This window comes from Cynocephalus volans, chromosome 16 (assembly GCF_027409185.1).
Source record: "Cynocephalus volans isolate mCynVol1 chromosome 16, mCynVol1.pri, whole genome shotgun sequence".
NCBI classification, from domain to species: Eukaryota; Metazoa; Chordata; class Mammalia; order Dermoptera; family Cynocephalidae; genus Cynocephalus; species Cynocephalus volans.
The window spans coordinates 43,286,569-43,311,848 of NC_084475.1; the positions used below are offsets into that span (position 1 = coordinate 43,286,569).

Below are 25,280 nucleotides of genomic sequence, written 5' to 3' on the forward strand. Positions count from 1 at the left end.
CAGGGTTGGGCTGCCTCAGTGTAGACAGAGGAATAGTTGGGAGGTGCCACTGAGATAGCCATATTTGGAACATTGCCTGACTCGGTATATATATATATATGTACTTATATAAATATCAGTTTCATTATTGTTTCTTCAAGTCAGAAATATGCTTCATCAAAAATATACACATCTGTTCCTTTATTTAACAGATGTTTATTAAGCGCCTACTATGTCTGAGCACTACTCTAGCTGCCAGAGATATATCACTGAATTAAAAACATCAGATAAATACCCCTGCCCTCATGGAGCTTACATTTTAGTGTAATATACTAGTAATAATGCAACTAATAAGAAAAATATGTGAAAAATTATGCTTAGCCTAGTACCTGTCCTAAAGTTATTGAATGAATGGATATATTACTCACAGTGGTTGCTGCTATTTTTGTATAGCAATTGGGCTTGGAGATTTGAACTGTCATCTTAGATAAGATAAGAAAGCTGGACCAATACAGAGCTCCAAGCCAGTAAGAAATTAAAAATACTACATAAAGATTAGAAAAGACAAAGAGGAAGAGAAGGAATGAAACCAGACCATCATCTAGGGCCATGAGTTTTGTTTAAAATGAGCTGAACCTTTTTTCCTTTCTTATCTGTGTGTCAGAGATACAACTACCTCTAGGCAAACATCCACATTCCAAGACATTAAGACTTTCTAAGCTGCAGCAGACACATCTTTATATGCAGCAAAACAGAGAACAATGCTGGTTATTTTCAGATGACAGCAGCCAAAGAGGAAGAATCAACAGTAACTCACTCACTCCTCCAACAACAATTCACTTCTGAAAGGAAAAACCCCTTCAGAATAATCACCCCAAGAGTGTGGACCTCAGCGTTCACTGAAGAACTTGGTTAAAATAAGTGCTAGACCTTGTTCACTGGTTCTTTTCTTTTCCAGAAATCTTCTCTATGTCTACCCACAGAGGCTGAACTTTGCTAACAAACTAGCATCTGCCCGGAACATTACAATAAAGATCCAGTTTATGTGTGGAGAAGATGCTAGCAGCGCCATGCCGGTAAGGAGGGAAATGAACATGCACCTCATGCCAGGGCGCTGCCCTTCCCCTGTCTATTCATACGGACAAAATCCAGGGCTCATCAGTAGACAGACGATGTCTATTTCAGGCCAACCTGTGCGGCACGTGCAAGGTCCTTTTCCCAGGACGTTGATGGGGAAATAGGATCAGTCTAAATTAAAAGTGTCTTTCTTAACTTATTCTGTAGTGAGCTGTGAAACTTTGGAAATGCTGATTATTTTAGAGGACTGAAAAATATTGTAAAGTCTTTGCATACTATGCATAGGAGCACACCACTCTAACAGCCTGCAAGGTAAAGAGGAGGCTCGGTGTGTCTGCCGTGTTTTCTGAGCACCTTGCATATGTGCGCTGCAGTCATGCAAATCCGAGCCTCTGACCGCCTCCACTGACAGGGGGCAAGCTCTGCCTGGTAACAACAGACACATGCCACCTCAGCACCTTTAGGAATGATCTTTGTCCTAAGGCAAAATACTAATCAAATAATAAGTATATAATGCAATGTGCTCTAAGGAACCCAAAATACCATAATTTATACTTTCTAACCATCTGCCTCTAAATGAGATAGGTAGTTAGCTATTACTATTTTCCATAAGTCATAGAATTCAGTTAACATACCTTTCTGCTGAAGTAATTTTTTTTTCAGTGCTTTCATTTTTTAAATACTGGGTTTGTTTTTTTTTAACCTTCCTCCTAATGTCCCACCTATCTTCCCAATGCAAGGTGTCCTCTTGCAGTGGTGATGGGGTTCTGCTTGTCCAGTCTGCTCTGGGCCCTGGCAAGTCAACACCAGGGCTGCCAGCTGCAGTTGTGCAGATCCTGTATGTAGCCAGGGTACCCAGCCAAGGGGCAAGTGGGGGCTGAATTCCAGCCTGTTCTCCACTCACCGTGCCCCAGGACCTGGCATGGGGTTTACTACATCTAGAGGAAAGAACTTTTTTCTTTGCCCAAAGGTGAGTTCACTTGTCAAATCACATGCATCCTAAAGGCTGCATCAAGGCCCATGAAGATGTCTTTTTCTAAGTAGCACAAACATATGGACAGGGCAGTGGAGGTTCTGATCACCCGAATGAACAAGTCCATATCTTTGGAAGGAGAAGAGCCTGGACCAGGGATCTTTCTCTGAGGGCAAAATTATGTGACTTTGCCTAGTTATGTCAACCTCCAGGCAATGAGGCAGAGTGGAGAGAGCACTGGTTTTCCAGTCTCACAAACCTGTGGCCCTTGGTCACTAATATAGCCCTTTTGGAACCTCGGTTTACCCTTCAGAGCCAGTTCTTCTGCATCAGTGAAAGCAGACCAGTTGTAGAACCTAGCACTTTTAATTTACAACATACAGCTTTGTGAGACCAGAACATCCCACTGGCCTGATGATCGTAGATTTGATATACGTGAATGTCACTGTTAATTTGGTCCTTTCTATACTGGTGAACAGGTTATCTTTGGAAAGTCCAATGGGCCTGAATTTCTGCAGGAAGTGTACACAGCCATTACATACCATAACAAGTAAGTATGTTTCAGAGTTCTAAACATATGCTAAGATTGTTTCATTATCTCCTGGCTTTTCTGAGTTCCCCAAGTCATTCCTCCCAACAGTTTTTATAATTCAGGGACTAGGAGGCAAAGGGAATTCATGCCAGTTCCATGATTCTGTGTGGGAGATGCACAATTTTTGCTGTTAACTAAGACTGGAAGGAGAACATATCTTCAAGTACCTAATATTGTTTTGACTTTTCTAGGGAGATGTGGAGAATTTTTATAATGTTAAGGAAATAAATTTCCTAACTCGCTTTAAGATACTGGAGGGGTCAGAAACAAAATCCAGCTCTCCTTGCCCAGTCTCCTTGACTTGTGTACACCACCCCACACCTGGCCCATCACCTGCTTTAAGAAAATTTAAGTTGACCAAAGAAGAAATGAAACACTCATTATTTTATCAGTAAATTGAGTCACAGAATAATATCTAAATTGTTATTCACATTTCATAGGAATGGAAGGAATATCTGTACAGTGTCAGACAGAACTGGGCTTGATCCTGGCCTGATAACCTTGGCCCATTTAAGTCCAAAGGTATTTCAAAAAGTTAATGGAAAAATAGAACTAGGAAATAATATGAACTTTTTCATGAACTTTGTGAAGACCCCTTGTATTTCATTTAACCACTTTCCAGGGCTGGGATGGGGAATAAATGAGGTGATGTACATGAAGCCGTTATGGGACTTTGTCATTCATAAGATCAGGTTCCTTTTCCTTTCACATCATGCACTTGTCTCTCCAGACCTTTGATGAGTGAGGCCATATGCCGGGCCCTGTTCTTGGGGTAGGGATGAACAGGAGGTCACAGCAGGACTCCGAACTTCATCCCCTTTCAGATTAAGTTGTTGGGTTTTTCCACTGTGTGGGGGGATTTTTTTTCCCCCTCTAACAAATCCTTTAATTTGTGAGCAACTTTATGTAAGTGAAATGTACCAATAGCATAAGCTTGGTCTGAAGGACTTCCAGCCTAGGAGTGGAATAATGTAAAACGAAAAGCACAACACCAAGCAGGTAAATTCAGAGGAGCAAAGGGTCCGTGGCATTACAATTTATCATCAGAGAAGTCATCATTCTTGCTAAAAGTTATTTGTGTGTAATGTGCTTTTGAAACAGGTCTCCTGACTTTTATGAAGAAGTGAAAATTAAGCTCCCTGCTAAGCTCACAGTAAATCACCACCTCCTGTTCACCTTCTATCATATCAGCTGCCAGCAGAAGCAAGGAGCCTCTGTAGAAAGCCTCCTGGGATATTCAGTGAGTTGTTTTCCACTCTCCCATTCACACCGCAGTTGTTGGTACATCCAAGGTCCCTGCAGAGATAAACAACTGAATTCTATTCACTTGCTTTTTTTCCTATCAGAAGTAGCAAAATGTGCTAAGCCAGATTATAGCAAAGAACAGAAATGATTTGATTTAACAAATGACAGCTCTCAAGAATAGAAGGCTAGTGGGTGATAGATATTGAGCGAATACTCATTTATTTTTTTAAAAAGCATAACAATGTTCATTATTTCCAAATCTAATATATGTGCTTCACATGTAGAACTACCTCTTTTTCCCCAAGGGGAAAAAAAGTTATTTCTTTGAAAAATATAAAAGGTAAAATAAACATTGATGTTGTTCAGACACAAAAACATTGGCTGTAAAGAAAAATGCTACTACTTTGGTTCTGAACACAATAAGTCATTGATATTATCATTTCAGGGGCTCTCAGGGAATTTAAAATGCAAAGAACTTGATTAAAATTACTGCCAAAAAGAGCCCTGGTCAATATTTAATCATTGTTTAGTTGCGTTTGATTATTGTGAGCTAGATAAATTGCCAGAATTATGTGCTGTAATAAATACCACTTTATTCTTTACGTCATCTGTTTCAGTGGCTGCCAATTCTCTTAAATGAACGTCTTCAAACTGGATCCTACTGTCTCCCAGTTGCCTTGGAAAAACTGCCACCCAACTACTCCATGCATTCCGCTGAGGTAACCAGCAAGCTGCCCTTCAGTCGCTTCCCGTCTAGCCATGGTTTCGGACAACCTTCCCAGACCTTTAACCGGAGCTCTCATCGGTCAGCACAGTGTTTCTGAGAGCACATTGTTTCATGGTTCTGACAAGATGAAGGAAATAACTCGCTGCGAGATCTCACTCAGTTAGACATGAACAATTCAGAATGTTTAGTAAATGCAACTTGCACCCAAGGCAGCATTACCTTGCATTATCTACAACTAAGGGAGTCACAGACTGATGTATTATAAAAGAGGAGGCAAATTGAGCCCGCCTGGGATAAATAACTGCTCCTGGCAGAGCTCCTTATGAAAGGTTCCGAAGCCAGGTTCCATCAGTTTCTCCTGTGGGTCAATTGTCACAGCCCCCAGGTGGAATTTGGGGCTTTTATTTCTCTACACATCCCAATACCAATAGCCTCTCCCTCTTCCTGTTTCCTGCACTGGCTCTTGCTCATCCACCAGGCTGCAATACCCCCATTCAAAGGGAGCCCAGAGAATTCTCCAACATCACTGCCCAGCACCAGCTCTCAGTCCCTTTGGTGGAGGTTTATATCAATAAGTATTGTTTTGAAGTGCATCCCAGGTATCGTATCATTTCATTTACAAATATTTTAATATGTATCTTAAAATATAAGGGCTCTTTTTTTAACCATCACAATACTATTGTCATACTTTAAAAATTATCTATAATTTCTTAATATCATCAAATATCCAGTCAGTGATCAAATTTCCAATTGTCCCATTAAGGTCATTTTTTTTTTTTACACTTGTTTGTTTAAATCAGGATCCAAATAAGGTCCGCACATTGCTGGTTGATATATCTTTTAAGACTTTTTAAATCTATAGGTCCTCCTTCATGTCTTTGGTTTCCTTGCAATTTTCAGGTTGAAGAATTTCCCAGGAATTTGAATTTAGTTCTGACCTTTGCAGTCAACTTTCTTCCCTACTCTTTCACTATCTGCCCCCTCTTCCCAAGCTATCTGTTTTTTTCCTTATTTCTTTTTTTTCCCCCCTGGAGAAAGAAGCATCTTTTGCCTGGGGCCATATAGGCACATTCTTGACTTTAAACCAAAGCTGCTCTCCTCAAATGTTCACAGACATTCCCTGATTATTATTTATGATTTGGACACACACCACATTGCAGAAGCCCTCAAAACCACCTTTTATCATCAAGCTGCACATTTTAATTTCCTAGAACTCCCAATTATCTTCTTAAGCTAGAGAGCAAACCTGAGTTTTGGAGACAAACAAATCTGGATCCAAAAATCTAGATCCTGCCACTCCCTAGCTGTGTGAACTTGGCGAGTTGCTTCCTCTCTGAGTCTCAAAGATGAAGCCAAGCCCGTATCTCCCTATCAGGTTGAGTTGCTCTGAACATTAAATGAGATAATGCATGTCAAGCAACAAACTTAAGACTTAAGTAAATATTAGTTCCCTTTCCTACTTACCCTAAGCTATATAGATACACCCTTAGCCTCTCCTAATATCCGTCAGACCTGCACTGCCCACTACATTAGCCACTAGCTGCATGTGGCTACTGAGCACTTGAACTCTGGCTAGTCCAAACTAAGATGTGCTGTAAGTATAAAACTTGTACTGGATTTCAAAGACTTAGTATTGGAAAAAAATGTAAAATATCTTATTAATAATTTTTATATTGATTACATGCTGAAATAATAATCTTTAGGCTATACTGGATTAAATGAATTGAGGGTACTTCAAAAAGTTCATGGAAAAATGGAATTAAAAGATAATACAATCTTTCCATGAATGTTTTGAAGACCCCTAGTATAGTGTTAAAATTACTTTCACATGTTCCATTTCACTTTTTTTATGTGACTACTCGATGATTTAATATGATATAAATGGCTTACATTATATTTCCATTGGACAGTGCTATTTTAGATCATAGATAGCACATCAAGCTCCCCCAGGAATTGAATAAAATAAACGAGTGCCCAGACCTGGTGGAATCTGTTCACTCTGGAGATTGTCTACCCCATCCAAAAGTCACAGCTGCTCCTCTGCTCTGCACATCGGTGCAATGCTGGAGTGCAAGGCTGATATTCTCGTATCTTCTGGTTCTCAAAAGAAGTTAAAAGAGCAGTCTTTTATATGAAATCTTCTGACTCTTGAATGCTGGCAACTAATTCTAAAAAATTTCCAACACTCTGTGGGCCACATAGAACTTGTCTGTGGGCTGGAGCCAGCTTTGGGACCCAGTTTGTGACTTTGCCTCGGATAGAGCTAAAGGTCTTATCCCATGCACACATCCACCTGCAAGTGCAGTAGACCTCTTTCTGCTAAAATATGTCTTGTAAAAATATTCTGCACTCTGCCCTCACATTCCTGCTTAGTGAGAAGAGTGCTGGAGAATTACTTTATTTACTTTTCAATTCCTAAAGTTAAAAACCATCAATGCTAGATGGGAGCTTAGAGACAGATTATCCAGTTCAACCCTCTCCTTTCAGCCCAGAGAGTTTAATTGCCTTGTTAAGGTAAAAATAATTAATTTGGTGCAGAACTGAACTTGAACCCAGAGCTCCTGACTCCAAGGTCAGTTGTAGTAGTTTTCAGGGGAGTTTTATATTTGTATAATCCTGACATTTACAGTCAAATTACTTTGTACTGCTTGTTAGTAATCAGAAAAAGGGATTGGGTTGCTAATCTTTTTTTTTTTTTTTTTCCCTCTCCAACACAGAAAGTTCCTTTACAGAATCCTCCCATTAAGTGGGCTGAAGGACATAAGGGAGTATTTAATATTGAAGTGCAAGCTGTTTCTTCTGTTCACACCCAGGTAAGGAGCTTCAAGGTCAACTTCACATCAGACCCAGAAGGTTAGTAATGAAGATGGAGGCACAGCAGGAAAAACCTTCCAAGGACAGGCCAATAAAAGATCAATTAAAATCTTTTTCTATGGATAAATCAAAAATGCCCTTTAGTTCTTTGTGGGAACTTACAAACCTATTCAGGTTTTATTTTTTCTTTAAATAGAAAGACTTTACAAAAATGTCGAGCACCTAAATGAAGGAACCTGGTACTGTACTGTTGGTTGAGAAACTTTGCAGGGAGAATTGATTTGAAACACTTGTCTGCTTTATTTCCCTCTGTGATTCTGCCATTTCACCAGCCTTTTTTTTTTTTTTTTTTTTTTTTTTAATTCCATACCTCCTCCTTGGCCTGCCACTGTCTGAGTTAAGCTTCTGCTTAGATCCCTTTTTTTTTTTTACCTGGCACACTGGCCTCTGCTTACAGGATGTATCAGAGCCTAAATTGTTTTTTCTTCAGTTAATAATCATTGAGAGGTCCTATTTTGTGCACTTCATTCTACAAAGAAGTTTGTAACCTTGGTCTAAAACATCTATGTCTTAGAACTTCTGTTCTGAAACACAGGATAAAAGGCTCTACTCACAAAGAGCTATTCAATTGTGTTTGTGAATCCATTGGGGAACACTGATGGGATAAGACATCACAAGTCCTCCTTCTGTCTTCCCAGGACAACCACCTGGAGAAGTTCTTCACCCTCTGCCACTCCCTGGAGAGCCAGGTGACCTTCCCCATCCGTGTGCTGGACCAGAAGATCAGTGAGACGGCGCTGGAGCATGAGCTGAAACTCAGCATCATCTGCCTGAACTCCTCCCGCCTGGAGCCCCTGGTGCTTTTCCTGCACCTGGTGCTGGACAAGCTCTTCCAGCTGTCCGTGCAGCCCATGGTCATTGCTGGCCAGACAGGTAGGAGTCTTTGGGTCTGGGAGAGGCAGGAGCAGGTGGGCGTGGCCCTGTTTAGTGAAACAGGATTTTCCAGAAATCCAGGGACAACATGATCTTCCTTTCCATTGATAATGTGAGTTCAAGGTGGGCCAAGCCTAGAGCAATATATATATAGTATATATTATATATTATATATAGAGAGAGAGATAGAGAGAGAGGGATAGACTCTGCATGTTTTAAAGAAAAAAAAGAAAGAAACATTAAAACAGTTTCTGATGTCATAGCTTTTTTTGGTAAACTTTATTGGATGATTATAGGAATTCCATTCCTGGCAATTGATGGATTTATTTTACCTCTAAGACATTTTTGTTTTCTTGACCAACAAGGAAATAGGACATTTTAAAGAAGACAACCCATATTAAATGGAGGGAAAGTAACTCTCTAAATTGAAATTCAATGTAATCACTTTTCTTATTGCAATATAATGCCCATAACATAAAATTTACTATTTTAAAATATACAGTTTAGTGGTTTCTAGTATTTTCACAAGGTTATGCAACTACCACTACTATCTAATTCCAGAATATTTTCATTGGTCCTAAATGAAACCCCATACTCTTTAGCAGTCGTGCCCTATTCACCCCACCCCCTACCCCTGACAACCACTCATCTGTTTTCTCTCTTCATCTGTTTTAAATGCTGGCTTTGAACAAATTAACACCAAATACAATGTGTAAAATTTCCTTTGGAAATAATGTCAAAAGCTTATGTTGGAGTCATGACTGGTGGTTCTCCCAGCTCCTCCAGAGCAGTCTGGCTGGTGTAGGGCATCTTTACTTCCCACCATTTTCAGCTGGGCTTATCTGCTCCTGTGCTCTCCAGGGCAGCAGATGTCTTTTAAGTACCATCTGTGTGCCCAGCACTGTTCTAAGAGTTGTCACCTTTGTGATAATAACCAAGAGCATCTCAGACCTCAGAGGACTTACAGTACAGCAAAGAGCAAGAAAAACAGGACAAAAGTCCCCAAAGGAACACAGCTCAGTATCGCCGTGATGGTGGTAGTAGGGTGGTATCAAAGAAAACAGAGAAAAAACGCCCATCTGGGAGAATGGAGGAGGTCCCCATGAAGAAAATGGTATTTGAGGTGGCCTTGAAGGAGACGTAGAGTGAGAGCAGCCAAAATGGGGGCAGTGAGATGCATATGGCAAAAGCAGAGAGCCAGAAAAGCATGGGAGTGTCAGGAAAGGAGAAAATAGCACATTGAGACAATGGCACATGAGTAAGTCCTGAAACAGGCTGGGATACTGATATGGGGAGCTTTCAGAGCCAGGGAGGGACATGTCCTCTTAATCTCTGGCTTTGTGTTGCATCCGGACATGCATCTTTTTCAGTTCCACAGATAAGACATCCTATGTTGTAAGCTAACTTTGCATCTGTGTAACTTGCCTCTACAGCCAGAGTCTTGCAGAGTGGCCACCCCTGCCCTCCCTCAATTTCTTTGTATGCCCCCACAGATGTGGCACCCTGATTTGTATGCTAACAGCTATTTAATACATACTTATCCACCAGGGGAAATGTCCATTCACATGTTTTGAGCTGCATCTCCATAGTAAGTTACCACCTTGTCATGTGGGACCACAGGGTGTTGGCACAGGCAGAATAAGTGAAGGCATCTAGTCTACAAGCATTTGTTTGGAACCTACATGTGTCTAGCACTATGGAAAACACAGTAAGGGGCAAACAAAGTATGGAGAATGCACTTGGCCCGGGAAGGGTTTCCAGCCTTCACAGAGAGACTGAGTTTACCACCAGAAACAGCTGGGGAATCATGTAATTCGGTTTCACTTAATTCCTGCATTGTTGGTGTCAGAGCCTTCATGGAAGAGGTGGGACTTGTACTGAGCTTCAAAGCATTGGTGAGATTTTGTAAATAGGAGCAAAGAGGGCTTTCTAAGTGAGGACAACAGCATGAGCCACGTCCTAGAGGTAAGAAAGAGCAGACGCGCGATGGGACAATAAAATGATTGCCTCATCTGAAGGGAAGTTAGATTTGAACAGAAAAGGGGACAAGTTTGGATATGTAGGTTGGAGCCAAACTATGGAGAGCTTGGAGCACCAGAACAAGAACAAATCAATAGTTTATTATGTAGGCCGACTGTGGAAAATGACTTGATGCACATTTTTAGATTAATCTGTATAAGAATCTGTGTGTGCAACAGCACAGCTCAAATTGCAGCGAGCATGAGAACCGCCTGGGCATCTTGTTCAAATGCAGATTATGATTCAGTAGGTCTGGAGTAGGGCCCGAGATTCTGCATTTCTGACAAGCTCCCAGGTGATACTGGTAGTGTCAGTTTGCAGACCCCACTGAGAAGCACCAGTTCAGAGCATGGTTTAGAGAGGGGAGGACATCTGGACAATCTCATGTCTTTGTTATGGAAAAGCCATCATGCTGGCAGGAGGACAAAGGTAAAAGGAAGGAATGTGAAGTCGCCTGCGGCAGGCAGAGCCAGCTTGCAGGAGCTCACTAAAACACCCTGCCTCAGGCCATCATCTTGACCAGCCTGGCTAAGTAGCCAGTGGTCAGGACTCATTGTAACTACCCCAGAGAATGTGCCACCTCGGGTTCATTAAGCACCAGGTGTGGGACCACCCGTTTTCCTCTTGGTTCCTCAGCCAACTTCTCCCAGTTTGCGTTCGAGTCCGTGGTGGCCATCGCCAACAGCCTGCACAACAGCAAAGACCTGAGCAAGGACCAGCATGGCAGGAACTGCCTGCTGGCCTCCTATGTGCACTACGTCTTCCGCCTGCCGGAGCCGCAAAGGGACCTGCCCAAGTCAGGTAGCCTTGCCCCGGGCGTGGGAGGCTGGTGGCCAGGGCACCCCACTGCACCCCACGGCCGTGTAATTAAAAAAACCCCATAAAACCCAGAAGTTCAATTTGATTTCTCAGAATGACACAAAACTTACATGAATGCTGAAATTAAAAGAGTTTCTTTCTAGATTTTTCCTCCTTTTTCCCTCTTTCCTCCCTCCTCCCCTCTTTTTATGCTTTAAGCACTTATTTTGTCTGCCCATTTGATAATCCCTCACTGGTCTTTACCCAGTTGCTAATTTACAACTCAGCTGAGGATCTTTTTTTTTTAAAAAAAAGTTCTTGCTGATGCCTAGGATTCTGGGATAATAATAATAAGAAAAATAATATATTTATCCAGTGGCAGTGGTAGCAGTGGTTCTTAAACTTTTCATTATGGGAAAAAAATATCCCTTTTCTTATTTCCCCCAAACTTTTGAAATAATAATAATTCATTTCCCCACTCTTAATTATTTACATAGGTAATAATCAACCAGAATTTCTGGTCAGCTTGATATAAAAAGTAACATCAATGAGCTCATAAAATTTCAGGCCCCAGCAACGAAACTTGGCACTTTTATTAGTCTGTGCAGCCTCATTTCAAGTAAATCTGTAATTTTGACTGAGCTTTTAAAATACCGGTAATATAGACTCATGTTACCACCACTTTTGAAGGCATGTAAATGCTTAAAGGTGAAAACCATCCATCCATTGTGTATAGTTATGTTCATAAGGCTCACCTGACTCTGCATTTTTGAATCTCAGAAATCCTTACTGCATGAATTACAAAGTTGTTTTTACTTAAATACAGTATTGATAAATAAAAAATATCCACATTTCCAACTTCTCTTGAGAAATCAGAAGCTCTGGCAGCACCGCAGCAATAATAGCCTGGAGCTGAGTAGTAGCCCCTGCCTTTGGATGAGGCAGGTGTCTCCAGTGCACCACAGTCCTCACCACTCCCTACTGCCTCACTCCCTATCTACTTCCCCCCAAAACATTGCCTCCCTGCCCCCCCCACCCCCCAGGCATTTGATAATAAGACCCTAATTCCAAGGCCTAACCTAGTGGCTTTGCATCCCACTATCTACCCCACCCTTCTTCAGTTCCTTCTTAAGCTCAATAAGTGACTCTGGTCTCCTGTCTGTTGACATGTCTATGCGTGGTGGGGTGCAGGCACTACCCCTGCCCTCCCCGACCCTCGCTACCACACGTATGGACGCACGTCTGCTGCTGCTGTGAGCACGAAGCTGATGCAGGCCCGTGTGATGAGCAGCAGTAACCCAGACCTGGCGGGGACCCACTCTGCAGCAGACGAGGAGGTGACGAACATCATGTCCTCCAAGGTAGGGAAGAGGTCAAACCCTGGAAAATAGCACAGGCTTTTTTATTTTCTAACTAAAACTTAGAGAAACAACATGAAATCAACCACTAGCTGCTGCCCACTGTGTTGGTCAGATGCTTTCATGCTCAGCTTTAGAGTGATTACTGTTCTTTTCTTTCGGACTGGTTGAGACCGTTCCGAAGATGCAGAGACAAGACAGAAGCAGATTTGGGGATCTGCTCAGAATCAGTCAGCTCTGGGAGGAAATTTTTAGAGCACAGCTGGTTTAGCCACATGGAGTCAATGAATACCATCAGTTTATTTTCAAGGAAAAAAATTTAGCTTTAACTTCTCTTGATGCCTAGAAAGCTTTTTTTATTTTGTTTTGTTTTTTAATATCTGCCTTTCCCATTTATTAACATCCATGGATTAATTTTCCTATATAATAATCCTAAGGAGCAAACCAAATAATAACTGAGATCCTACTTGCCCTCTATTGTGTTTCTTTGCATATATTCTTTGTCTTTTCTTGATAAACTTTTTATTTTAAAACAGTTTTTGATTTTCAGAACTGTCGAAAAGATAATACAGATTGATTTTTTATATTCCATATCCAACTTCTCCGATATAAACATTTTGCATTAGAATGTAAAATTCTAATCAAAATGTATTAGCATTTTACATTTGTCATAATTAGTGAACCAATACTAATACATTATTATCATTAACTAAATTCATACTTTACTCAGGTTTCCTCAGTTTCCCTCTAATGTCCTTTTTCTGTTTCACAGTTCCATCCAGGGTATCACATGATGTTTTGTGGTCATGTTTCCTTAGGCTCCTCTTGCTGGTGACAATGTCTTAGACTTCCCTTGTTTTTTATTATCTTGACAGTTTTGTAGAGTAATGGTCAGGTATTTCGTAGAATGTCTCTCATTTGGAATTATTTTTTTTAATGATGATATATTGCACAAAACATAAAATTCACCCCTTTTAAGTGTATGCAATCCAGAGGGTTTTAGTATATTCACCAAGCTATTATGAATTCTTAATCTGAATTTTTTCCCCAGTTATCTGTGGCCTCAGCGGGGCTGAACTATTAGAGTAATATCATTTCCCCTGATTAAGAGAAAGAAAAACCTCTAGGTTTAGATACAGATTCCACTACTTGCAATAGTGTGGTGTGAGGAAGGGAATCTAGAGACCAGAGTTTGGGTCTTGTCATTGACTCAACCCAGCTGTGTGTCATGTACAAGCCATTCACTTGCCCCAGGCTCCTTGTTCTCATTTCTGCAGGGGTTCTGATCCCTGGCTGAACTCGAGAATCATCTATGGATCTTTTAACAACACTGGATGCACTCTACAGATTCTAATGAATCATATGAAATTGCTGATATTCTACCCTTTTTGACTTATAAAAATCAACCCAGGGATGTGCTAGATCCTGCTCATACCAGTTTCTGAGAGCTGATAAATTTTCAGGAATTTTTTGAGCCAATTGTGAAACACACATTATTAAAAATTAAATTATATAAATTTACAATCAAATAAGTTATATTACAAAGGTAATTTAAATGCGATGTGGTATTCTGGATTGTATCCTGAAACAGAAATAGGACATTAGTAGAAAAACAGGTGAAATCTGAAAAAAATCTGTGGTTTAGTTAATAGTAATATACCAATGTTAATGTCTTAATTTCAACATATGTTACTAGACAAGATATTAACATTAAGGAAAACGGGTGAAGAGCATACGAGGACTCTCTATACTAACTTTACAATTTGTCTGTAAATCTGATCATAATAATGGCAATGTGAATAATTATTCCAAAATTAAAAGTTCACTTTTAAAAAATAGTACTCAAACTTCATCCCTTCCTGATTATTTTACTACATTTTACTATTATCTATATTCTTGAGGTTATTTATTTCTGTTGTCTCTGTGTGGTGGAAATACTGTGTAAATGGTTTGCCACTGCACATCTCTTCCCAACACTGCATTTCCATGACATGATGGAAACACTGCATTTCCATGATGGAAATATTTACAGTGCAGAAATTGGCAAATGTAACCAATTAGTCCCTCCCCCATCAGCCCCCCAAGAACCAGTTGTTAAACATTTGCCAGCACACTCATGTTTAGGGCCCCTTTGATCATTACCATTTTTCGGTTGTCCAAGGGAGAAGTGGTCTGCAGCTATTACTGACAGCCTTGATCTTTATGATTTCCTTAATAAAATGAAAATATTAAATTTCTATGTTGACTGGGTTGACAACTTTCTAATATTTTGTACCAAAGGAGAAAATTTTGTCCAATCAGAAGAATAGAGCATGATCCTTCCTTTCAAAAGTGGTTTTTGACAATTTATTGGTGTTCCGGACACTGAGTTACCATTCTAAACCACAAAGGGGCACTGTTCCCACGCATTTTTTGCTGCTCTCTCAATAAAGCCACAGATTTAGAATGTTGCAGGGACTATTCAGCACCCCCTGATTTATGGTTTTTAACTATAGGTTGCTAAACACCAAACTATTAATGACGATTATCTCAGGAGCAAGTGGAATTCAGTGTAACTTTACCTTCTTTGCTTTGTTTTGTATTTATTTATGGCAATTATTTTACCTTTGTAACCAGAAGAAAATAAGAAATACATTAAAAATGAATTCTGAGGTTGTGATTTCCAGGTGGCTGTCTCATCTTTTCCATCTCACCACTGTCGCTGACTACCAGTCATGGTTTATGTGTTTCAGGTGGCTGATCGCAACTGTGTCCGTATGTCTTATTATTGCTCAGGCAATAATGATACTCCAAATTCTACTGCAGCCCCAAGGCCAGCCAGCAAAAAGGTACAGAGCAGGACAGTGTGAGGAAAATCACAGAACAAGAAAGGATCCTCGCACTGTGATTGAAAATAGACACCATCAATGTGCTCACCTGCCTTGTTTCCCAGCTGCTCACCAGGGTGTGTGTGTGTGTGTGTGTGTGTGTGTGTGAGCGTGAGTGCACGGGCACACTCACACAGACACACACACACACACACACTCTCTTTTTCAGCCCTGTCCCTTACCCCCCATTTTTTAATCATCTAAGTGTGCATTAAAGTTGGTTGTCCAACTTTATTATGCATCATAATTACCTGAAAGACTTGTTAAAACTAATTGCTGAACCACACCCCCAGAGTTTCTGATTCAATAGATCTGAGCTGGGCCCAAGAATTTGCATTTCTAACAAGTTCCCAGCTGCTGCTGGTCCAGGGCCCACACTTTGAGAATCACTGCATTAGCTTCGTTTTTAGTAGAAGGAGAGTTGAAGACAATTCACCCTTGGCAAAAATGGATGACAATAATTAGGTATTGTTTATTTCAAAACTGTATAAAGTAACATGAAATGCTTCCTCGTGATTCGCCATAATCGGCCTTACTCATGAGTTCAGAAACTTTATAAGCTGTTAAATTTAACAGAATTCCTTAAACCAAAAAATTCTCTAGTCATAGTCACAGCCCGTGTGGTCTAAGGGATGGGGAAAAAGCTGTCTGTTCCAGTTTTCTACTCTGATAAATACCCAAGTCTCACCATCATGATAGCTACTTAAGTTAAGGTCTTGAGTGTCTTTCAAGACCCCTATTAAAATGTAAATATACTAATGGAAAAGCATAACACAGAAAGCCATTTGCAACAGCTAACATCACCAGGAAAAGTTTATCAAAAGGCGAGGAGGGAATGAGCCTCAGTCCAGCTCCCTTTGGACTGCATGAGGGAAAGATCGAGGGTGGGAGGCCCTGCCAGGGCCTGGTACCGCAGACTTTGCAGTAATCCAGGCACCATATATCCAGAGAGAGGTACCAGGAGTTAACTATAAAAGGAAAAGTGAAAGAAGATGTGGTTAGGCTAAAAACAAATTTGTTAATTATTCTAAAATTTAGCATTACGCTGTCACAGCCAGTTTGCAATGACCAGTTAGAAGTACTACTTTCCTCCTTAAAAACCACTATTTGCCTACAGCCAACTTCCTTAAGGCATGTCCTGTTTGGTTTTGTAATTGCCTTGTTTTGACCTCAAATGACCAGAAGAGAATCATTTCATTTCAGAAGGAAGTTTAGCCAGTATGTTTCCATAATAGCTCAGCAAACAGGGTTTTGCTGCTTGGCTATTTTATATAACCTCCAGAGCAAGGTGTTCTTGTAATAATGCTGCCCAGTAAGCAGCATAAATTACTTTAAGAAGCAGCTTAACCTCGTCTAATCTCTACTTGCCATGAGACTCTGGCAGTCAAGCTGACCTATTTTCCAGAGGCTGCCTTTGAAACTGGTGGAGCATGTGTTTCCTACAATGGGAAGATGGAGGTATAGCCAGGTTATATTATGCACACAGTTAGCCCACCTGCTAGATTGAAACTCAATCCCACACCTCTCCCAGATGGGAGAGACTCACTTAAGACTTACAACAGTAAACAAATGTGTTAATGTGTATCAAAATTATTAAGGTTTGACTAGTGTGACAAAATGAACTGAAACCCACTGATAAGCTAAAACACCTAAGCATTCTCTACCTTTCACCATTAAGCAACCAGGGACATAAGTAGTTAGAACACATCCGCGCAGAGATTTTCCATTTGTCTCCTTTTGGTTTAACCAAGTAGCTCTCAAATTTTAATGTACATAAGAATTAGTAAATTGGGTTGCAGGCATGCTGTATTCTGTGGGTAGTTTAAGACTGTCAAGAGCAATCTTTGTTTCAGATGTTGACTTTAAAACTTAACTTCTACGTAAGGCTGTGATATTAGGGTGTTCAAATAGTTTTAGCTTTCTCACACACTGAACAATAAAAAATGAGTTCATCTGTATTTATCCTAGGTTTTGTGGGCATAAGATGAATGAAAAGCACAGAATTCCCGGACATCATTTTTGCCTTTATTGAGTGTGACCAAACTGTCCTGCTTTGACCGGGATGGAGGGGGTCCCCAAGATGCACAACTTTCCATTTTAAGACCAGGACAGTATCAGGCAAACGGAGAGAAGTTGGTCACCCTACCTTTAGCCTTGAACTTCTTCTCTATCAAAACTATTGTCACGAGTATTAGTTAACAAGTAGTCAAGTAAGTTGGGGAATGGGAAAGGGGGAACGGCATGAGCCGCCCTCTGCTACATTTGCTATTGAGCAGTCAGGTGACTTGAACAGAAGTGAAGTCATAAGGGCAGCTGAGGGACTTTTCAAGCATCTGACCCCGGGACATAGGAATTTAGAAGTTGTGAGTTCGGTCTGGTATCACTCTGCCTTTTAATGCAGAGGATCCACTCATAAACCCAATTGATGTCGTTTTCCACAAAGCCATGGTGGAATGATAAAAACAAAACTGTCCAGTCTGGAAGGGAGTTTACATACCATCTAGACAGTGGTCCTCAAAGTGTGACCCTGGACCAGCAGCATCAGCATCACTTGGGAACTTGCTAGAAATGCACATTCTCAGGCCCTGCCCCAGACCTACTGAATCAGAATCTCTGGGGGTGGGGCCCAGCAATCTGTGTTTTATCAAGCGCTCCAGGGGATTCTGAAACCCATTTGTTTGAGAACCACGGCTACTCACCAACTGATTTTATGGCTGAGAAAACCGAGGGCAAAGAGAGGAGTGGCTTGCAATGGGCACACAGAGAGTTTGCAGCAGGATCTGGGAGGAAAGGGACAGATGGTACCAGTTACGACTGCTACCCTGGAAGGCCCCCCCCCCTGTGGAAAACAGTCCCATTCCCATGCCCAGTCCATTCCTTCAAACCTCGTCCTTCCCCACAGAACCAACACCATCCTCCTCCCACCTAGATGTCCTCCAGACTCAGGTTGTTTTAGCATTGACTTTACCATCCAGCGCTTATGGCCTAGGACATCTAGGACACATGCTTCAGGAACTAACAAGCTATTAAACTGGAAAAAAAGAAAAGAGGTGTGGGTGAGTAACAGCACATGTCATCACAGCCTGGTTTTTGTGGTTGTTGTTTAGCATTTCCACGAGGAGCTTTCCCTGCAGATGGTGGTCAGCACTGGAATGGTGAGAGAAACAGTCTTCAAGTACGCCTGGTTCTTCTTTGAGCTTCTGGTGAGATTCTTGCTTGTTTGTATCTGTGCTCAATAGGGCAGGAAAAGCAAATGGCAGGAAGGCAGCAAAGTTTCCCATAGCAGGGACTGATATTTGGTTCGCTGAATTGCTCCTGCTGAAAACCTGGGACTGTTCCTTGAAATCTAACTCTCCCTCACCCCTCCATCCATCTCCCAGCAAATCGTGTTGCTTCTGCCTTGAAAACCTACCTCCAACCTGTCACTTATCGAGATCACAGTTCCCCACCTGGCCAAGTCACCATCACCTTGCGTGTGCCTCTGGCAATAGCTTCCTCTTTCCCACCTGTATTCATTTTTGCCCTCAGCATGTGCATTCTGCACGAGGCAGCCACAATTTAACTGATAATGTCACTCCCCTCTCTAAAACCCTTCAGTGATTTTCACTGTACTAGGAATAAAGCACAAATTGGTATCAGGGCCTAAAATGCCCTTGTGTGAATCTGTCGTCTACCTGCATCGCTAACTTCATCTCATGCCATATTCCCCCTCATTCAGCCACCGTGTCCCCCCATTTGGTTCTTTGAAGATGCCAAGGCCTTTTCAGCCTCAGAGCCATTTTCAGATTCTCTCCCCTCTCCCCGCTTTTCACCCCGTTAGCCCCCTAAATGCACACTCTTTCTGTTCTTCTCTTTAGGTTTCATCTCAAACGTTACCACCTACAAGAGGCCCTTTCTGACCACCTTTTACTGTAGTAGGTTTTCTACCCTGTTATTCTCCTTTTAAACACCCTGTTTCTTTCCTTCCTGGCACTTGTCACAATGTGTAATTGTTTTTCTGTCTCACCTATTAGATCCCTAGGATTTGGGTCTATCTTCTCCATTATCTGGTCTCTAACCCCAGCACACTGCTTGGTATTATGTAAGCACCAACTAATGTTTGTTGAGAAAAAATATGAAACTTGTAAATCTGTTTACCCTACAACTTCTATCAGTTCTTCAGCAGAAAAGCAAAAGGTACAGCCATAATTCCTTAATTCTAAAATAATGAGAATAATACTGATATCTATTTTTGTTTAATTAGTAATGGAAGTGAGTGGATTTTATCATAAAGCCACTAAAAATAAACATTTTGTCAACGTTGATAGATGGACATGCATAGTGAAATGAAGTTAAATGTAAAAGGTATAAAAGCACAGACACCAACTGTACAAAAATAAATATACAAACAATGCAGAGGATTAGAAGTGGATTGAGATTTAATGATAGTGTTAGCTTTGTATGCACAGGGTTCTTTCCCCTGTGACATTGTTTAAGTGAAAATATTTTTTAAAAAGAGGAGAGAGGATAGAGTTCCCACTTTAGCTCTAGTTTATCTATGTAAGTTCAAGCCTAAGGAAAAGGGAGTGATGCTGAACAATAGGATGTATAGAACAAGGGGTTAAGAAACAAAAATAAAACATACACTGGGGAGGAAATGGGAAGTGATGGGCAGTGGAGTTAAAAACGAGCGAGGGGGCCAGCCCCGTGGCCCACTAGGGACAGTGCAGCGCTGGTAGCGCCGAGGCCGCGGGTTCAGATCCTATATAGGGATGGCCGGTGCACTCACTGGCAGAGCTTGGTGCAGACCACACCGTGCTGAGCCAGTCCAAAAAAAAAAAAAAAAAAACGAGCCAGGCTCATGCCACAGAAATGCATCCAGAATTCAAATCCCTGAGAGCTTCACAAAGTCCCAACCCCTAGTTTGAGAAAGGTCTGAAAGCTCAGTTAACCCTGCAACAGGATCACCTGGGGGTGCTTAGTAAAAATAAAAGCAGATCCTTGCGATCCTCCCTAAGACTACTTAATAAAATGAGGAGGAGCGGAGGCCAGCAGTGTGCATGTACCTGTCTTCCCAGGTGACTTCTAAGCACATTAATGACCCGCTGGTCCACACCTCCTCTGCTCTGAGTCCCAAACAGAACAAGGGGTCTTTTGGAATTTGTACCCAGCCAGCACCAGAATTTTGCATTCTAAAAGCCAAGCTGATTAAGGTGGGTGGCTGCAGTTCACAAGTCTTGGGGCAAGAGCATTAGCAGTGAGACATGAGCTCCATGATTTGGTAGGAAATGGACTGGCCATGAAACTCACTCCCCTCTTTTTTTTTTGAGGCATGAGAAATACCAAAACCAACACTCCATGCCCTGTATATTCTGCTTGAGTTTACCCATCCCTTCCACCATCAACGTTCTCCATAAAGAAGACTAACTTTGGGTCATGATAGATAATTCATACAAATAATCCTAACTGAATTCAACTGTCAAAATTGCAGATTTTTTTTTAAAAAGGCAAGAAGCAAAGTCTAAATTTGATATTGGAGAATCTCATAGAAAGTCCCAAAGGAAAGCAGAATTCCAATTCAAAGGTGTTTTGTATTACTTACTCATACACATAACACACATGCACACACTTCACCTAAACATTCTGAGGTCTTATTTCATAGTTACATTTTATAAGCACTACCTTTGTTAGACTGTGGAACCAAGCCCCTAGAAGGTGGTTTACAAAACTTTGCAATGGGAGGAACCCTCCCAATACCAGCTCTAAGGCTCTTTAACACATCCTGGAAACCTCATTAAAAACGCTGAGAGTAGTAGTTATCACCGTCACACATGCCAAGGCTAAGTAGGGATTTGCCCAGCCCTCTCAGACAGTGAGGGGCAGAGTCTCGATTCTCCAACTCTCAATTTCAGGCTCTTTTCCTCTGCCATTTTGCCTCTTTGGGAAGATCCAAGTTTCAAAGCATTTTCTCAACCTAACATCTTGACAACATGCAAAATTTTTGTATTCAGAAGTCAGCTTTAATGCAGTCCAAATACATAATAACACTTGTTATTCCATTCCCAGTCATAATGAACTCAGCCTTGCCAAGCCTGAGTGGTTCCACATGGCATCTTAGAGTTCACTTTTGAAGGCAAGTTTGTGTTCTGTGCAGGTGTGACAATGACTCTGTCCTTCATATAACCTCAGTAACAGGGGCTTGCCTAGAAAAGAAAAATAATAACATCAACAATGTATTGGGCATCTCACTGCATATGTGCCAGGCACTGTTTTAAGCATTTTTAAGCATTATATCAATTAATTCTCATACAACTTTAAGGAAGAAGTTTGTATTATCCCCAATTTATATATGGGGTTGGAGGAAGGATGGTGGCCATAAGGAAGGTCTCCGGCTCTGCCAAAGCCTTCAGCAGTACCACTTCACTGCCCCTAACTGCAGAGACCTAGGAACCATGGAAAAGGTGAAAATTGCTTTTGATCTTGCACCTTGATCTACTGGGACTTGGTGGGCCCAGGAGAGAAAGCAAAAGCTAAAGTAGATACCCCTCCTCACCTCCAAAGAGTCCCTTATGGTAAAGAGATAAAGTCATTGAGGAGAAAGCTTCTGCTAATCTAAGCACATGGAGAGGGCTGGTCAACTTGCAGATCAGCCACGACACCAGTTACACAGGCTCTGTAGGCTATCGCCTAAGTCTGTCAGGGTCCTGTCAGGACAGAGTTGGCATTACTCAAAAGGGTTAACTGAAAAGCAATTATCAAAAGGACTCTGCCCAGGGTGTGCTCAAGGTTACTGGAGCCAAGAAGGATTGAGGCAGCCAGGGTACAGCAACTTCCAGAAGCCTTTATCTATCCAGATCTAAAGAATCAAGGGTGGGGAGCAGTGCAACTGGGGCATAGAGGGTGCTGGAGGCACAGAAGAGGGTCCACGCAACAGGAGCTGGAGACTTAGAAAGACGTTGCATTGCTGGAACCACACTGTGGTAGGGGTGAGGCCATGGGAGTGAACACAGTTGACCTCCATTTCTGTGGGTTTTGCATCTGTGGATTCAACCAACCGCAGACCAAAAAACTGTGTGTGAACTGAACACCTACAGATATTTTTCTTGTCACTATTCCCTCAACAATATAATATAAAAACTATCTTCATAGCATTTACATTGTATTACGTATAAAAGTGATCTGGAGAGGATTTCAAGTATCAGGAGGATGTGCATAGGTTACATGCAAATACTATGCCATTTTATATCAGGAACTTGAGGATCAGGTATTTGGATATCCACAGAGGGGTCCTGGAACCAACCTCTCAGGAATACCAAGGGACGACTGTAAATATCAAAACCTCTCTATTCTCCCACCCACTGATACCTTGCTGGTGCCTCCCATTGGCAAACTCCAACCAGAAGCCAGAGGGTAAGGGGACCTGAGTGGTGCAGTCCATAGAGACCACCTTCCCAGCATTCAGAGACAGAGAAGAGCAAGAGCTCCATCCAGCGGCTGGGGTAGAAGCAAATGGAAATCATCAGCCCCCAGCTAGAGCTCTGCAAGGAAATCAATCTCAGATTCAGACAGGGTGCCAGTCCTCCATGCATTGTTTATGTACTTGCCTGACTGATGCCCAGAAAGTTATTTAAAAACCCAAACAGTTTTTTTCCTAAGAAGCTTGAACAGAAAGAAACCACAGCCTCCTCAGTTTTAGCCAACAACCTGGGCAGTGTAACACCCTTTACTTGTGTTAATGCCCAAGTGCTCAAAAACAACCACTTTGGCATTAGAGCTATTGAACACAATCCTTGGGCGAATTTTGTTCTTGCTGAGGAATAAATCCCTGTGCTTCTAGAAACTGCTGAGCCAGACCTTGGACACCCAGAGGTAAATGAGTAACCTAGTTTACTCACTCAGGACATGAAGTTCTGCACTAAGGGGTTCTTTAGAGGTATCCGCACTTTGAATGGACCAGAAAGGCCAATGTGGGGGAAAAGGTTTTCCTGCCTCACCCCACCCTACTAATCATGGGCCAAGCACCCGCTAGTATTTCTACTGGGTGTTCTTCTCTGGCACCCCAGAGGACACAGTAGCTGGCAGGCTGCTGACAGTCTGGGAGGAGGCCATTCGTTAGAAGTACATTATTGTGAGAATTATTTATTTGGTTGTAGGATGGCCAAGCTCAGCAGGCAGGAGCAGAATACAGCAGTGAGTTCTAAAAGCCTTGTGCTATGGAGGGTTAGCCAACAGAGAGTCAGGATTGGGGTCACCCAAAACAAAGAAGCCTTGTCTTGCTAGATCCTGTTAGGAGTGTGGTGAGAGAGATGCTTTTATTGGACAAAAATGGGATTCAGTTCCCACCCCTTATTTGGGTCTTCCCACCAAGCATGTGTGGCTCTACGAGACATGGACACGTCCATGTGTGCTGAACCATGGTTCTTACACTGGGCTTCAGGATTTGATGCTCTTAGGTTCTCCCTGAGCTGGCCATGGCATAATCTGAAAACATGAAACACACAAAGCCTATCTTTCTGTTTTTCTGTTCTTATTTTGCCTTCTCTTTGTTTTTCTTTTAACAAAAATTGCCAGTCCTGCATTCTTAGAAACAGAAATCTGCTGTTAGTACATAAAAGTTCTCCCATATAGCTGTTGGGGGTGGAAGTCAATTTCACATGTCTATCCTTGTCCCCTCTTCTTCCAGCCCTGCCTCAGGGCAAATATGTGTGATTCAACCTCCAGAGACATTTCTTTCTGCAGTGACTCTTTGACTAGCCTGGACACTCTCGTGACCTCAGAAAGTGACCTCAGAGGGCAGGCACCGAACCACAAGAGCTTCCAGCCTTTCACATCAGACTGTTCCTAATAGTGCTAACCAGCTTCCATCAAGGACAGGACTCAACCTTAGATGGTATCAAAAGGAGTAGTACTGACCCACGAAACTCCTGGCCTCGAGAAGAAGTCCAAAAACTAAGCATGATCTTGATTTACGATTGCAGTAGGAATTGAGCTGGTGTTACACTAGTCATAATATAGACACTGACCAATTCTCACACACACACACACTACAAGTTAGGCTTATAAAACTCAAAACATCATTTCCCCTAGAGGCAATGTTCTAAATAGTGGTTAAGTTTCCAGCCAGCCAACAAGATCCTGCTCAACCCATAATATAGCTAAAATTTATAGAAGTAGAAAATAACCCTGTTGGAAACCATAGAATTGTTTCTTGAAAAACTGTGCTCCCTGTTTCAACTTGAATGAAACTCCATATAGGAGAAATGCTTCTCCCCTGTTCTCCTTACTAAAGTTTCAGGAACAGAAAAGACTTCAGTCCACATCAAAAACAGTATGATCAAGAGCTCCTTTTCATGTCATGTTATATGCTATGATAGAGGGATGGCTACAGGGTTAAGGGAGCCCAGGCAGTGGAGAAAAGGGGAGGCTTCTGACACTGTGCCTTCTGAGTTTGTCAGCAGAAAGAAGGGAGTCCCTGACTTGGGGTCAAGAAGAGGACACCCTCCCCCGCTCCAGCCACCATGGTAACCATTCATGTGTTAGGAGTATTTTTTAATCCAGAGCTTGCTTGGGCACCGCCAGCACAGATAAAGCATTAGAAAGTCCATTGTTAAGAAGCTTTTCTTCAAGTCTTTCCGCCTTTTCCACATTGTACAAGCAGGTCACCAATCTTCACATTGACATTTCCTCCCATGCCCTCTGTAGGTGAAAAGCATGGCCCAGTATGTACATAACATGGACAAACGGGACAGTTTTCGGAGGACCCGTTTTTCAGATCGTTTCAAAGATGACATAACTACTATTGTTAATGTGGTCACCTCAGAGATTGCAGCCCTTTTAGTAAAACCTCAAAAGGTAACCATGTATTTTACTCTTTACTTTCTAAATTGTTTTACCTTGAACATGTGCAACTTCATAATCA

The 25,280-nt window shown here is 41.7% G+C and overlaps 1 protein-coding gene across 1 annotated transcript in view; it reads left to right on the forward strand.

The window, feature by feature from the left end:
• Positions 1 to 25,280, forward strand: part of DOCK8 (dedicator of cytokinesis 8) — a 202,812-nt gene that overhangs the window by 124,815 nt on the left and 52,717 nt on the right. The window contains exons 15-25 of the mRNA XM_063081294.1: positions 938 to 1,055; positions 2,509 to 2,579; positions 3,723 to 3,861; positions 4,484 to 4,585; positions 7,311 to 7,406; positions 8,106 to 8,340; positions 10,996 to 11,160; positions 12,349 to 12,518; positions 15,248 to 15,343; positions 18,490 to 18,585; positions 25,064 to 25,213. Of these exons, the coding sequence (XP_062937364.1) occupies positions 938 to 1,055; positions 2,509 to 2,579; positions 3,723 to 3,861; positions 4,484 to 4,585; positions 7,311 to 7,406; positions 8,106 to 8,340; positions 10,996 to 11,160; positions 12,349 to 12,518; positions 15,248 to 15,343; positions 18,490 to 18,585; positions 25,064 to 25,213 (1,438 nt within the window). The remainder of the gene's footprint in view (positions 1 to 937; positions 1,056 to 2,508; positions 2,580 to 3,722; positions 3,862 to 4,483; positions 4,586 to 7,310; positions 7,407 to 8,105; positions 8,341 to 10,995; positions 11,161 to 12,348; positions 12,519 to 15,247; positions 15,344 to 18,489; positions 18,586 to 25,063; positions 25,214 to 25,280) is intronic.